The following is a 16711-nucleotide window of genomic DNA, read 5'->3' on the forward strand; positions in this document are numbered from 1 at the left end:
GGGATGGGGTTGGAGGGTGAGCTGAGTGTCCATGTCATGACCATGTGCTCAAATATCCATGAGAAAAGTAAATGAAAGTGGCACGAACTTGTTTGCAGGTCTCACATGGACAGCAAGTGAAAGAGCTGCTGTAGGTTTTCATTCCTGCACCTTCATTTTTATTTATGTCAAAGAAACTAAAATAAGACCAGTAGTTTATTTTCACTTTTCCTCCTAGACCCACATACTTTGTTGTATTTTTCCCCCACTCACAATGCAGCTTGCATTAGTGAGCCCTGATCCAGCAACTTTAAGGACAACTAGATCTAGAAATTCCTTAATTTTGAAAACTTGGATTTGTCCTTTCCCAAGAAATGATAAATTCTTTTTGTTAGTCTGAATAGACATGAGATGAGAGGTAAAATGTAAACACTAGGTTATTTTAAAGAATATTTTAAAAACATGTTAGAAATAATGTTTCTGTCCCTCTAGGGCTTGTATGTAATATTTAAGTTGTCTTCACTGGGGCAGGAATAGAAAAAGAGAGCAATAACAAATTTTATACATGTTGAAAAGAGAAAGGAAAACAAGACAATGTGTTTCCTCAAAAATGTATTGCAGCCAAAAAGTTTTCTTTTCTCTTTTGTTTTGAAATTTCTACATTTCCTTTAGTAATTAAAGTAACCTTACTAAACAGTATAATGTGCTGAGCATGCATAAGACATAAGAATATAAAACCAAGTAAGGGATTATGACTTTCAAAGCTAATTTATTTTTACATCAAAATCATTAGTGGTTTGGGTCTCCCTACATTCAGTTCTCTGACATTTAAAACTTGCAGAAATAGCCATTTTATTTCTCTTTGTATTAAATCAATACTCCCTTCAAAAATAGCCACATGTACTTGGACTTAGTCTCCTGAATTATCCTTTGCTTGGGAGAGACTACATATTTTATTAAAACAGTGGCATTTTCATAAAGCAAAACATTTGCCCTAGCATCTGCTTAAAAGAATAATGAGAGAAATATACAAATTTAATAAGGACACAAGCCTTTTTTTGGCAGCACAAAGTAGTATGAGACCTGGTCTTCCACATCAGAAATTATTTTTGGCCTCTGGAAATTTGGACCACCTCCTCTTAGACCAGTTTGCAGCTGCTGGGGTAACCCAGCTCTTCCAGGAGTGCTGCCCACCCTCTGCCTGCTCGTCACCAGTGCCTCTACCCTGGCTGCTCACCTGCCTGCCTGGCAACCAGCCAAGCCCCGGCGCTTTCCTGACCTGTCTGTGCAGCCATCTGGAAGGGGGCAGGTGCCATTATTCAGAAGAGCTTTGGTAGATGGCTTTAGGGGCACAAGAAGCTCCCAGCAGGAGCACAGACCATGCCACGTGGTTGGTAAAGCATCTACCCTTGAAGAAAATGCTGCCTGTTGTGACCGTGGTTACAGGGGTTTTCAGGATGAGAGAGAGGCGAGAATGTTGACTCCATGATCAGAAGGCTTGATTTATTGTTTTATGATGTATATATAACATTATGACTATACTAAAAAGAAATAGAAAGGAAAAGGTTCCTCAGAAGTCTAGCTAAGAATAGAATGAAGAATAACAAAGGAGCTCTCTCAGACTCTGTCCGAGATAGCTTAGTCCTTGATTGGCCACTAATTGTAAACATCCATGAGGGGCCAATCACAAGTGAACCTGTTGCATTCCACAGCAGCAGATAACAATTGTTTACATTTGTTGCTGAAACTTCCCAGCTCCAACAGGAAAAATCCTAAGAAAGGGAGGGTGCTGTGGCGTTTTTTCAGCTGCTCCCACAAGGAGAGAGCAGCACCTTGAGCAATTGAGTTTCTCTCCATTGTGCTTCTTACCCTGCACAAAGGACAACTTCTCATCTCTTGGTAGTCTTACGCTGGAAAGTATTTCACAAAGGGAGGGATAAAAATCGATAAGGAAGGCAAGAAGTCAAAGCAAATGCAGTATATGGGAGGAGAGATTGTCAGTTCCATGTCTTTAAGTAAATGCTGGGGGGAAAAAAGGTCTTTCCTGAATGACCTTGACTGCTATGTTGGAGCATAAGGTAGAGTGCTTAATACTGTCTGCAGCCCTGCTCTCTCTCTGCCTTTCCTGTGGTACCTGTGGATATGTCTGCTAAGGGTGGCAGGGATGACAGTTGTTAGCTGGACAATGTTTTGACGCTGCCAAATCCTTTTGCACAGGTCAAGGTGTGCCTGGTGGCAAATGGCAGTTGAAAAGCTCTGTGTAACACATTAACAAATTCTTTTGCTGTCCAGACCTCTAAGTATTTTAAAAGCTTTGTTTGAAAGCTCAAGCTTTTCTGCTTCACAGCCCATTTTTTGTTTCTTGTCTCATGGTAATGAATTAACTCTTAACTACGCATTACACCTCACAGAAACTGTAGGCAGGGGTCATACAGGGTGTGACCTTTGTAGGAAAGATGAGACTCCTTCCTGTGAAGCTCTGATGAAGTTGGCTTTGGAATATTTCCCAACCACCCATCTCACAGGCAGCAGCAGGAATTGGGCCTGTCTTGTTATAGTGAATAATCAGCTGTAAAATCATTCATTTCAGTGGAGTTATTAATTGATACTAGTGCAAAAAACCTCCACCATTTTCCCTAAATGTTGTGGAAAGATGGCAACCAACAGACTGAACAGATCTGTTTCTGAGTGATCTCTCAGGCTGGGGAGGTACCCAATCTGTCCATGCTGCTTTTGGCCATCTGAGCTTCCCTTGAGAATTTAGAGTTCTATTTAAGTTGCATACAGTTTTTATTCATATTGGCTTTTAATATGTTTCATGTCTTTTTTTTTTCTTTTTCCCCTTTTCCTTCAGTAATAGTAAAAATCTGTTTTTCTTCCCTAACTATGTGCAGGCTGGCATGGCTTTGACTTACGATCCAACAGCTGCTATACAGAATGGGTAAGAAATGCATGTTTTCTTATGTCTTTTTTAAAATTATTTTGAATGTCATCTTCTGTTTTCTCTTTCTGCAGTGAAACTTTTTGAAAAGCAAATTCACACAGTCATATTTTTTCTGAAGCATATAATGCTACATTGTCAAGTTCTTCTTTAGTTTTCCTTTTCTTTTTATGTCTTCTTGTTTGCAATATTCATTTGAATGGGAAGTTGGTTTTTTTCTAATAGTTTCCATCTCTATTTGGCAAATGTTAGTAGATGTCTTTTTAATCTCTCTCTGTCATGAAGTGGAAACCAGTAAAGTTTCCCTTTACTGACTTGGCTTTTGTTAAAATAATCATTGAAGATTCCAACGTATTTTGAATAATAGAGCTGTTACTTCATCTGGGTTTTTTTCTGCAGGCTGGCTGCCTTCCATGTCATTGTCTGAATAAAAATGCCAGATAGGGAGAAAGCCTTAAATTAGTGTGTAAGCAGATGGGATTTAAGGGTAATATTCTGAGCAACACTCTTCTTTACTTCTCAGCTACCATTTGTTGACATGAGGAATTGCAATTTTTTCTCAAACCAAGCAGTGAAATTACATCACCATGTTATTTACCTGCATTATTACTTTTCCAATTATTTCATAAACTAGAAAAACATATCCTCTTTATTTAGCTCTCTTTTCAGCTAGGTTAACAACAATTTGAAAAGAGGCAGGAAGTTCATCCCTGAACTCTTTGACAGTCACTCTCTGATCAGAGAGATGCATGAGATGATTATCAAATTCCACACATACTCTCACCTGTGTTCTCCAGCTCAAGGGGAGAATTTACTGCTATAGATAAGAATGGGTTTATTTGTTAAATATTTGTTAGGGTACTGCTAGTTGAAGGAAAAAACCCTAACATTCCCAGTAGTTTAAAAAATCAATAGTAATAGTTAGTTTATTTTACTTAATTTTCCTTTAATAAGGAGTAATTTTGTAGGACTTGTGATATTCCTGTGTTGGGGAGGAAGAGGCCAAACTCAGAAGAATAAAGAGCTTGTTTGTAATTGTGATTTCAGAATTCTCTGCTTCTATTTTCCTGTTCTGACCTCCACATGAGTCATTCTTCTCTATTGTCATACTTTTCAGCTGGTAAAACATTATAATCTATAAATAAAAATATCACTGGTTCATAGTACACCAGTGTTTCATGTGGACAAATGGCTTTTTTTTTCATATAAGTTCCTGCATGTCAGTTGTGTGAGTGTTTTGGAAACCGTAGTTTGAATGACCCATTGAGACTAATATGATTTTAATTCAGGAAGAATTCTTTTGAAGTTATGAAAGTTATCTCAGAATCAGACATTATTTATATCAAAGAACACCTATGGTATTCAAGCTGCTCAGGTGGTTTGGTCATTCGATTGCTTGAACATTCTGTCACTGATCACGGGTAAAGAAATTGTACCCAATGCAGAATTTCAGTTCTTCAGTTTTTAAAACATTCTTTTATTTCTAAGGCAAGAAATAAATTACATTACAGTACCAGATATCTCTCGAAGAGCAACAATTAATTACTGCTTTGGCATACATCTTTTTTCTAAAGTGTCAAAATATTTCAGTTTTATCAGGACTAAACCATCATTCAAAATGCTGTTGTGGTGAGATCTTGATTATATGCAGGATCATGAGGATCACCAGGATCCTTTTGGTCCAACAGGATTTTTTTATCTCCCCAGACATTCACTCAGTAATCTCTACGTATCCTGTAGTTTCAAGTTTTTTCTCTTTTTCATAAGCCTCTTTACTTGCAATTACTGTGAAAATCTAGCTCAGGAGTTTTATTTTAATAAAGTCTGGGAGCACCCTGATGCTTTGCTTGTGAAACATGTACATTTGATCTGTTGCTTGCTGACACATGACACAGGCATCGGTGTGTGGCCATGGGGAAAGAAACTTTAAGGCTCTTTAAGCTCTGTGAAGTAACACAGGTTAACTCAGCAAAGGGGCGTCTTCCTCATGGGAGGGCAGTGTGGCACACCCACCCTGTGCTTAGAAGGCTGCAGAATTCTTTGCCTGTAATGTGGGCCGAGCCACCAAGGTTTGCATGGAGCAATGTCACCCAAAGATCTGTAAAACAAAGGTCTTTTCCCTGTGGCATTCAGCTGGGATCACCAGTGCAGAGCGTACTGAACTGAGTCTGAGGATGAGAAATGTAAAGATACCAAGTCAAGGTGATGATTCAAAAGAGTTATAAATCACCAAAAAAATTTGAAAAGAAAGATTAACTGCACATGCTGACGTTTACTAGAGTTCTTTATAGGGTTGATAGGTGCATTTGGATGCATCTAAGTTGCTAAATCCACACAGGATTATGTGGAGGATGGAAGCCTACTAGGCAACCATGTCTCTGCAGCAGGTGTCATGGGGTGGTATTTAAAATTCACAGTTCCTTAAAAGGCATGGATTATATTAGCTTTTAAGTTGGGCCATAACCAAACCTCAGGGAGGAATCTGGACTCCTGTTTCCAGATGAAAAGGTAGGTTCTTGTTGTTCATGGTGTCGTACTATCACTTTTATTGCCATATAACTGCGTATTTGCCTTGAAAATCTACAGCAGAAATAAAACAGAGTGTGAGAAAGGCTCTCACTAAAAATTACTGATTTTTTCCTCTGCTAAGAAATAGATGATTTTCTTCTGAGTCTATTACATTATAAAGCTCCATTCTCCATTTCATTATATTGTTTTTATGCCCGTGTAGCTCTGTTTAAGCATCCAGTGGAGTTACATCAGCATAAAACTAGTACAATGGAGTGGAGAATCCAGCCCATAGTGTACCATAGCATTGCAGTATGAGGTACTGAGGATGTGGTAAGCACACACTTCAGTAGATAAGATCTTTTCACTTGGCAACCACTTTGCCTTTTTTTGTTTTATAATAAGCCTTTTCTGAATTGTGTTTATAAAGGTACTCAGGTTTTATTTTGGGGAGCAGTGTGCCTGTTTTAATATGCTATTGATTTTTCAATTTGTGGCATTAACATTGTTTTAGTAGTTTTATGCACTCATACAAGCAGCAGGATAGAGCTCTTGTACTTGCACTGTAAGGAAGCTCATTTACAATGTTCCTGAGGCTGGAGTCCTCCTGGCCATTTGACTAGATTGCGATGTGCTTTATCAGTTTAGTGCCTCATATCTGGGGGACAATTTTGTGCATTTGCTGGCCAATGGCCTCAATATTCAGATAGGTCTTTTCCAACTCCAACATCTGACTGTGTGCCTTGTTGCAACGGAAAATTGCTGCCTTGATAATGCTTGGTAATACTCTTACATTATGTGAGCCCCAGGATGCTATTTATGAATCTAACTTTTTCAGTACTGCCCGCAGGCACGAGGCATGAGCAAATGGTGTTTATTGCAGTGCAAATAGGATCTTGCTCTTGTGCAGATTCTGTCTGGAAGCTTGCACATTCCCCAATAGAATGGGAACCATATGGATTTTTTTTCCACTTTTTGGCAGGGAAATAGTGACCAGACACTGCAGATAATGCAGTCTCCAAATGCAAAGGGAGGGTTGGTGTAGCAGAGGAGTATGTGTTTTGTCTGTTAAGCAACAGAAACTGTTGTTAAAGTGCTGCCTCTGTGTGCCTGATGAGGTACTGGAAATTTGCTCCTTTTTAACATCGCTCAGAAATGTGTTATTTTGAGCCCCTTATAAACCCCCTTTCAGGAACTTCCAGGAGCATCTTTTTGCCTACAAGTGATGAGTTTCCCCGTAGCTTATGGAATCTAGGCATGCTGGAAAAGTCTATTTTTAACACAAGGGTGACGTCCATTTTGCCTTGCCCTTGCCACCTGCACGCTTGTGCTCCTAGCATTGAACTGCAGCTGAGGAGCAGGGACATTGTCTTGCACCTGCAAAAAACTGCTCAGATCAATGTAAGGATGCAAACTGCATCTGCAGAAAATGCAGCTGAGCCTTCTGGAAAGCTCTCCTTAGAGCTCGCAGGTCAACTACACCACAAAGCCTGCAGCTCTCATAATGCCTAGTGCACTGTACTTGATACACTGTGTGCATTTTAATGCCAGGAAACTTGGAGGCATAATTTAATATATTTAAGACAAATCAAAGCCAGTATAATTCATATCTCTTTCCACTCCTCTTTTTGATGTAGATATTCTGATGACTGAGAATCCTGTTCATTCAATTCCCTTGAATGAACTTATAACATACATCTTCCACCTCATTTCACCTCTCCCTAAGCCTAAAAAAAAAAAGAAGGCAAAACCTAAGACTGAATATAGGAAGGTCCTCAGCTGCAAATCTCGTTGTCTTGCTGTAGGGTTTGTGCCAGAGCAGGCCACTCTTGTGTTTTTGTTCCCCTTGTCCCCTTATTAGATCCCCAGCATGCCACTTGTGCCAGTTACATATGAGGATTTTAGCCCATTTGTATGTAGAGGAATTTAGAGAGATGCCTCAGTGTCCCATGGGTGAGGGTGTGTTGAGCCCTCTTTGTCAATGAGCCCTGCCCTGGCAGCAAATTACTCCAGCAGTGTGGTAGGTTGAGCATCCCATACCTCAGGGTGGCTCTGCTTGAGTCCATCCCCAGCAAGGACACCTCTGTCCACCACACCACTGTTCTTCACATATGGCAGAGACATCCACATCCTTTACTATTAGGCCCTTTTGGCCACAATTGGCCCTGAGGAAAGAAGACAAGCCTTTGTCTCTTGAAGTAAGAAATCCCTGACTGCAAAATTTCTTTGCAGCCTGTTGCAGTGGCTGAGATTGTAACACTTGATTAATTATTATTATTATTAAAATTGAAATATATGAACTGGATTTTCCTGCATTGTCATTTGCAGCATCAGAGTTTGTTCCTTTCTCTTCCTTGATGCCCTTGTGCAGGAATTTTCCCAATACAGCTGACTGTCGTGGTGGTATGTTTTATTTGATCCTTATTTGAGAGCATTCCAAACGGTGACAGATAAATGGTATTGGCAGGGCTGTGGGAAGGGCTGTATTTTCCACATTACTGTAGTATATATTCTACAGGCTTGTGTACTATTCAGATAAATGCATCTCTAAGCTGAAACTGAAATGGCAAGCTGTCTGTCAAATTCTTGGCTTAGCAAACATTTTCTGTAAATTTGTTAGTATTTGCTGGGATTTATTGGAGAGTTTATTCCAAAGAGTCAGCACTATTTCCAAATGGAAAGTTGTTTCTTCCCTGTACTTGTCTTTGTCCAAGTGGTTCATACGTGGTTAAGGGTACGAGCCCACCATCAATGCCAGGTTTATGAACAGAATGAGAAAAGAATAAACAAAAATGTGTGGTTTTCTCAAAAGATTTTTGGTTTTATATTATTTTTAGTTTAAAAGATTTATATATATTAATATACATTAAACATTTTACCCATAGACTACTAAATTTTATCAGTCTGCCATTGAGTATTTTCATTTGCTGCACACAAAATTTCTTAGTTGACCCACTTAGCAAGATCATAGTCCAAGTGATTTCTGGTTAGCATTGATCAGGGAGACCCCTGTGAAAGGGGTTAGATAATATGCAACATGCTAGTGCCAGAGATGACTCTGCCTAGTGGTATAAAAATCCCTTCTCCCTCAATGTTGTGTGAAGCTAATATTTGGTATAAGCATGGGGATACAATTGCCTCTAAGTTCTCATAATAGGATATATATAAAATTGGGCAAAGGCACAATTTTAAAATAGTCTCTGTGTGAGCATTGTGAGGGCTGATAAATGGTCCTAAAATAGAATTATATTTCTATTAAGCAAAAAATCACTCAGATGCCACCTGCTGCTTTTGGCATTTTAAAATCTGATTTGGAATAGAAAGAAGAAATGATTGCTTCTCTGTCTCCCTCTCCCCTCCTAACTTTGAATGTTTCCGCCCAGCTTTCAAAGAGAGCAGCCTGTTTTTCCAAGGCTATTGGTTGAAGTCGGTAGTTATTTGAGCCTGCATCCAGAATGAATGCATCCAGTCTGAACTAGACTGATTAGTACTAAATCTGTGCTGCCAGCGCGATCAGGAAATAGAGCACTTGTTTAAACACCAGTAATGATTTTTTTGTTGTTGTTGTTGCATAGCTCTCATGGAAAGCTACTGTTGATTGCCTCAGAGTAGGGAGGGGAAAAAATAAAAAAAGAGAAGGAATGCAATTCGCTTCACTGTGCAGAATCTTCTGTTACTTACTGGTGCATCCTCTATGAGAAAGGGAAAAGAAAACCTACATGAGGTTTAAATTGTTCAAAAGAGCACTGCACGTGAGTGTTTCTCTCAGAGTCTAAAATACAGGCATTTAGACATCTGTAAAACCACAAACATTCTTTTTTAAGCAATTTTATTGTTCTGGCTTACAGTTAAAACTGCAAAAAGGTCAAATGCAAAAATCTATACAAGCATACACATATTAAGTACTAACACAATCCAGCAGTAGTGATGATATTTTCCAAGTGATAATTTTATCAATAATCATTAACGCACAGGGAAGGAGAAAGAATATAACATTTATTACCATCAAGCAAGAAATGGTGCAGGTTCTGTTCATAGCATGCAACAGTGGAAATAAAACCGACTAAGATTTTAGTGCTGAGATTTTTAGTGCTGCCTGGGGCATTTAGCCTCATAATTCCTGATACATTTCATCAGAAAAAGGGGGTTTTGCTCTCTGCATAGATGAATACAAAAATTTCAGCAAGAGTTTTTGTAGCCACCCCTTAATAAAATAATTCAGGCATGTGTATAGAATGTGTTATTCTCAGCACTGAAGCGCTAGGATATGAAAAGAAAACAGTACCCTGTGTAAAAATGAAATCAGTAATGTTGTCTTTGATATCGTGTAAGAAATTTCCTTTCACTAGCTAGTGCCCTGGAAAATCAGCTGTCTTTGCATCTCAGATAATTGCTTCTTGTATTGTGAAGTTCTATATTTGTGCTAGTTGAACTGAAAAAAAATATGCTTTGTGTAAATATTCCTCCTCCTTTCCATTTTCAAGATCTGCTCAATGGAGCCATCACATCTTTTTTATTGTGGTTTTGGAAATAGATGGACATAATTACCTGGGTAGACTCTTTTTGTCTTTGCCCAGGAGGCAGTGAATTATTTAGTCAGAGCCTAAGTAGTCAAAAGGTTCAAAAACCTCTTGCCTTTGTTCTTTGTTTGCAGATTTTATTCCTCACCGTACAGTATTCCAACAAACCGCATGATTCCACAGACATCAATCACGCCATTCATTGCTGCTTCCCCTGTCTCTACATATCAGGTACGTCAGATATGCTCTTGTCTACTGTGTTTCCCAGTTAATGATGTTTTGGATGTGGATGAAGGCAGAGTGTATACCAGAGAAAACTGTGAGTGCTTGCACTCTTGAGTCACTCTTGAAACAAAGGGCTCTCTAGGAATATTCAGGTATCATTGCGTAGTTTTAAGTGTTTCCTGCATTATTTACAGAAGTAATGAAAGCCACTGTAGTTCTTAATTTCAATCAGCTTCTCTGATAAACAACATTTTGCTTAATTTCCAATTGACAACACCAGAAGCTTATCATTCTTATTGAACTGTTTCCTCATTTTGGCTCCCCTTCATTAGCCAAAAGTTTTTTAAGTGTTTGTTTTTCATAATTTATGTTGACTGCATTATACTTGGACCTTTTGACCCCAGCTATATTTTTTTCCAGTAACAACATCCTTTAAAAGTACTCATTTTTGTCCAATAATCCCTGACAAAACAAATTACTCGGGGATAAGTGTCCTCAAATTGTTCTTTAGCCCGCTACATGCCAAGTCGTTCAGAGTTTCTCTTTTCAGCATATCCCTCTCAGATTTCCACTGGGAAATATTGTCTTGTTTTGGCTTTCTGAGATAGAAGTCAAAACTAGATTGTATATTTTTATTATTAACCATTGTCTGGGAATTTATCACTTCACAGAAGCTGGTCATTTACTATACATTTTCTAATTTTAGTTATTTCTCTCCTGTGCCATCAGTGCTTTTCCAACACTGAGTCTTACCTGAAATAAGCTACCCAAACTTTGAAAGCTGCATGGTGGGCTGTTCCTAATGTTAGGGTTGGGGCTAGGGGATTGTAGATGGTATGGTACTGCTTACAGGTAGTTCTGAGATGTTACTCTACTTTAAACTTGACCTTCAAAGATAAATGATTCTTGTAATTCTCTTTTACTTTTGTGTTATTTTATTTGAGATGGCTATGTAGCACTTGCCAAACAAAACTTGTTTTGATGAGGTAAATTCAGTAAATTTCAGTAATGGCAGCACCAAAGAAGAGTCAGTGCCAGAGATACACGCTGCATTGTGTGCAGCTCATACACAGTTTTCTTGTTAGCACTGGCTTCAGAGCCATTCTACTTTCCATTCAGGCCCCTGAGTTCAGGCCCCCAGGCACCCCAGCCACTTACTTTCATCTCTGCTCCACAGTTCACAGTTGCTCCCCTTTTCCCATTCTGGTTTGAACCATTGCATCAGTTTGTGGTTTCATGCATTTGCACCAAAACCATTCTTTTTTTTTTTTTTTTTTTAAACTTGTATCATTTTCCTTAGATAGTTTGCAATGAGCAGCAGCAAGCTGTGGCAGCTCTTGAGTGTTTTAGCTCATGGGGATTCCCAGCAGAAAATGTTGTAGTAGAGGTGTGTTCACATGTGAATGTGCTGGTTTTGGTTCTCAATATGTTTTGCTGAACTTGCTGTTCAACTAAAAATAGACTTTCATAAAAATATACAAATGTTGGAGAATTAATTATTGTTATAGAATTAATTCTTGACACTTTATTCATTAACAAAATCACAGGGCATCTGGAGAAGTGGGACCTTGTAGCTTTCTCCTTGTTATTCCTGGTCATGCTCAGTCTGAGGTGCTGCACACCTATCTCTGGGACAGCAAGTGAGGTGTCCTCTGATTGCTCTAGCACTGCTACATCTTTTTGTACTTGTGTGCTGTGGTGTCCAGACTGATGCAAAAGGAAACTAAAATACAAAATTCTATAGTATGTGGGACATTCACACATAGCACAAAAGGTATGTGGCTCAGAGATGCCACACATGTGTACAAACACCCTATAATGTGTCTAATTCTTAGTAAAATTGTTATATCCTTGAAATATATTACATGGCAGTCGTAAGACAGAACAACAAAGAAAGTCTTTGATGATTTATATGGAGTTCTGATGGGAACAGACCCCAGGATGCTCAAGCTAAGAGTGATCCTGGAGGGGCAGACTTCTTAAGCCAGCTTTGCCATGAAAGCTTTCAATTAGAATAATTTTCAGAAATTCTGAATTAGATCTGCAGTTCTTACTGGGAACAGAATAAGTCATCCTGGGATTTCTAAAAATGTTATACCTTTCAAAGTTCATACAGATACTTTTGAAAATAAACTTTGAACATATTCTGTCTCCTGCACTGTCGGTTGGATGACATGTTCATGATTATATTGATGGATGAAAGCAAACAATGCAAGTGAAAAAATAGGACAACATGGAATATTGAAGGCTACTTTACGAGATAAAATGTTGTGATTCATAGAAGTGGTGCAATCACTCAGACTTCTGACTTTGGTGGAAAACATTATCAAATGAAATTTGAAAGCTTTTTCCTTTGTCAATAACTTTACAAAGCATAAATTAATTTTGTGTTGAGTTATAAGACTTAAGTCTTTTGTCAAAATTATCATCTTAGTTGTAATAGAGAGAATATTTTTAAGTAAATCTTTAGATTTTAAACTTTTCTATGCTAATTAAAAGTATTTGATGTGCAGGTCCAGAGTACTTCATGGATGCCTCATCCGCCATATGTTATGCAACCAACAGTAAGTGGATACTTGGTTCTATCTGGCTAAAAGTGCTTCCATTGTAGCCTTGCTCTGCTTTTCCAGCCACACTGAAGTCTTGGGTCGTGTAAGAGCAGCCAGCTGCTCCCTGAGACAAGAGTCCTCTGCCGTAAAGATTCTCTTTCTTTAAGGAGCACAATTTGATTTAGTGGAAAGGGGAGGATGGGTGATGTGTTATTTAATTGCACTGATTGTAAGAGAGTAACAAGTTCTGAAGTGTTGCTTCTGAGGCTGTGCTTCAGGGACTGCAAGATAACCACATATCTGTGTACTTTGAATTGCCAGGATCAACACGTGACCTTTCCCTTACATGCTTATCCATCAAAAAAGTCCTGTGCAGCTTTAGATCAAGGACCCTCAGTGCCTCAGTAATGCATTTCAACGTGGTGGAACAGGGTGAAGCACAACTGTCTTAATCTGCTTCATGATTTGGCCAGTCAACTCTTTCTCCCTCTGCCCCAATAAATTGTCATATTTATCAATTTACAACTACTTAAAAGTGCACTATGTTTCTAATCAACATTGTTTAGAACTAGTGCAGCTGATTTTTGCTTACCTCACAGAAGAGTTTTGATGCTCTTTACCTAAATATTAGTGGTATATCAGGAGAAAACACCATACTGAATTCCACTATAGACAGATCACTTTAGTTACATTTCTACCTTTTTTGAATTTCTCAGGTATAGATCCACTTGACAGTGCCATTAATCAAAATTTAAATGCATGCTCCACATAATCATCAATACAATGATATTTAGAAGAGGAGTAATATTAAAATGAAGGTCTGTAGCTTAGGATTGTTTGTTATTTATATTTTTGTTCAAATATTTTGATGTCACAGTGGTGTAACTTCTGGTGAGTTAGCTGTACAGCAACATGGATATATCTACATATCTTTTTAGTTGCAAAAAGATTATATATATCTATATATATTATATATAAAATATAAATAATATATATAGATATATATAATTTGCAGCCTCCTTTCCACACCCCTCAGTTTTTTGGAGGCAAGTTCTTCAGTTCTCTCACAAGGCAGGGAGCATAGTGTGGGACTGATTGGGGACCCAATTCCTACTGCTGCCCCTCTCTGCAGACTCTGGGAGAACTTTCCATCTCAGTGGAGTAAAGCTGTTGCTGTACTCCTTGTAGGGAGATGAAATGTGTTGAAATTCACAGTTAACATCAGTCCTGTATTCAAATATTTGGATTTAATAGCATACCACAAGAAGTCTTAGATATGTGTATTTGATGAGTCATGAGACTTGTGGAAGCCAAAGAAGTTCCAATCCTTGCAGAAAGACTCCCTTTCTAAAAGAAAAACCTAAGCACTCTACCGATCCAGATTTCGTGATTTGTGTGTTTGAGTTTTATTTGACAATATTGACTAAAGTATTTTTTTGCAGTGCTAGTAGAGGTATTGTTATGAAGTAATTAAATGTATTTACCCCTTAGTAAGGACATGAAGAAAAAAGTTGTCTTTTATAGTGAGTAGCACCCTCAAAATGCTGAGTTAAATTGGTGTTAGCTGGGAACCAGAGAGTCATGTCAAAAAAGGGAAGTCTGATTCTAGATGGAAAAGCAGAGGGACTGTGGATAAGTGGTGTACCATTTCTGTTCCAGTCTCATTGCTGTTGTGGGTTACTTCCATGTGTTTTCTGTAGCAATCCTAGACCCTTCACTGACAGGTTTTTCCCATATGTTTCCGAAGATTATGTTCTTAAGAGGACATGAGGCATTTAGAACCAAGGAAGCATAAAACCCAAAAAGGCAGAACTACCATTCCCCAGGTTTCATTCAGAGATGAATTCTTTATTAGAAATGTCTGAAAACTTGTCAGAGTATTGCCGCACAGAGAATTCAGGAGACTTCAGAATTAATGGTCTGTTTTGAAAGAAAATAAAGAATCTGTGTTCATTTTAAGTTTCTGTAGTTCCATGCCTAACTATATATAGACTCTATTCTAGGCACCTCCATAGCTAAAAAAAAAAAAAAAAAAAAAAAAAAAGAAAAGATTACAATGAAGTTGGCAGAATTAAGGGTATGAGTTTTGGTAATCCTGTGAGCTGATGAAACTGGGAACTTTCCAATTTGGTTAGCTTTCTGTTTCTTCTTCTAAGCTAGTTTTCCATGCTATTATCTAAATTGCCACCACTTTACTTCATAATATTTTATGAGGTGATTGATTGTGGCACGTGATGTCCCAATGGACAGCACTGCAGAAAAATGTTACATTCCCCTTGCCCCAGGAAGGAGAACATTTTGTTAAGCCTCTATTATTCTTTGTCAGTAGAGATGAACTCATACAGAAAGCACAGTTTGAATTGCTCAAACAGTGGTGGTTAATTCTTTGTTTTGATTATAAGTATCCACTAAATCATGTTACTGGATGATTAGCTTTTCATTTCCAACAGAAAGTCCTACTTGATATTTATGTATAATTTAACAGCACGTAGTGTCCCTCCTGACAAACAGACGGGCAGAGCCATGCTGTGGAGGAGACAAAGGGGGTTTTTCACTCAGCGTGCTGTGCATAGACAGGGCAGTGTTCTCCCAGACTGGCAGCCTTGCAGACAGGAGGGAAGAGCTGTGCTGCACAGCACTACCATCCTGTGTCTGTCTGTCTGTCCCTCCTCTGCCTGCCCATCTCATCTCCCTTCCCACCTGCCTCCCTGTGCAGCAAATACAAAGCTCTTTCTTCAGAGATATCCCCTGCAGTAGCTTGGCCTGTCAGACATTTTTGTCCTTTATTTCTCTTTGTATATAAATTTCTGCCACATTTTCCTGATACATGCATGTGTGCATTCTGTAACCATTTACTTGGTGGATTAAAAAGCCCACTAGAGTAAAAGATTGTATCTCCACTTCCTCTATAGCTTTTAAACTACAACCAGATAAACCTCTGACCCTAACAAACAAAAATGACATATATATTAACTCAAAATGTTTGAGTATACTGGTCTCCCTTCTTAGCCTTATTTGTCTTCTTACTTCTGTGATACCCTTAAAAATAGAAAACCACCAAAGTTACATTTTGTAAGAAAACAATAGTCAGAACATTTTTGTCCTAAAAGGAGAAAGACAGATGAACAGTCAAGGACACTGCAGGTATAGAACTGATATTGTAGAATGTTGCTAATAAACAACTGCAGATACAATTTTTAGAGGGGTTTTATTTTTGCTTATCAGTGATTTTTTGCTGGTCTTATTCCAAGAGCCATGGAAAAATAGTATCAAATAGATTGAGGTAGCATTGCTATTTCTCAATAAGTATTATTGAAAATAAACTTCTGCTGGCATAGTAGGGTTGTGCATGAAAATTTCTCACATCTTAATGCTTACACAACCTTCAGGGTTTTTGGAAAGCAGTATTCCTGAATCATGTAGACATGATGAAAATCTACCTGGAGGTTCATGTGTGATTCAGACACTTTTGAAATATGCATCTTTTGTGAATTGAACCTTCACCACTTTTTCCCATATTGCTTTCACTGTGTCAAAGTAAGAATACCTAAAATTTGGCAGTTTCATTGCTTTGCCTCGTGCCCTGGTTGGTGTCCACAGTTTTAATGGAAGACAAGCTCCAAAAGAGTTACAGCAGTGTGAGTTTGGATTAAAATTGGCAAAACATTTAATGCACTGATGATAGTCCAGGCTCAGTTTAGTTAACTATATCTTTCAAAGTCCAGTGCTTACTCTTCTGTGTTTGAAACAAAAGTCATATTTTTCATTACTGCCTCAGGATAAGGATAGACAGATAGTGATGACAGAATGAAAACATAAATGGGATAAGAGTTATTCTGAGGCTTATAATATTTGCCATATTACTGTGTTTTTCCTGTAGTCCCTGAAGGCTGTTTGAAAGTTATGGGGATATTTTGAAAAACATGTTTACATGTCAATTCACATGTCTCATTTTTTACTGATGGGGCATTTTTAAAAAACATTTTGAT

The 16711-nt window shown here is 38.2% G+C and overlaps 1 protein-coding gene across 12 annotated transcripts in view; it reads left to right on the forward strand.

The window, feature by feature from the left end:
* RBMS3 (RNA binding motif single stranded interacting protein 3) overlaps nucleotides 1-16711 on the forward strand; it is a 707096-nt gene that overhangs the window by 626965 nt on the left and 63420 nt on the right. For all 12 annotated transcript variants that reach the window (XM_014274144.3, XM_026799147.2, XM_074538955.1 and 9 more), the window contains 3 exons: nucleotides 2874-2920; nucleotides 10083-10179; nucleotides 12687-12737. In XM_014274144.3, coding sequence (XP_014129619.1) covers nucleotides 2874-2920; nucleotides 10083-10179; nucleotides 12687-12737 — 195 coding nt within the window. The remainder of the gene's footprint in view (nucleotides 1-2873; nucleotides 2921-10082; nucleotides 10180-12686; nucleotides 12738-16711) is intronic.

Source organism: Zonotrichia albicollis, chromosome 1 (genome assembly GCF_047830755.1).
Source record: "Zonotrichia albicollis isolate bZonAlb1 chromosome 1, bZonAlb1.hap1, whole genome shotgun sequence".
NCBI classification, from domain to species: domain Eukaryota; kingdom Metazoa; phylum Chordata; class Aves; order Passeriformes; family Passerellidae; genus Zonotrichia; species Zonotrichia albicollis.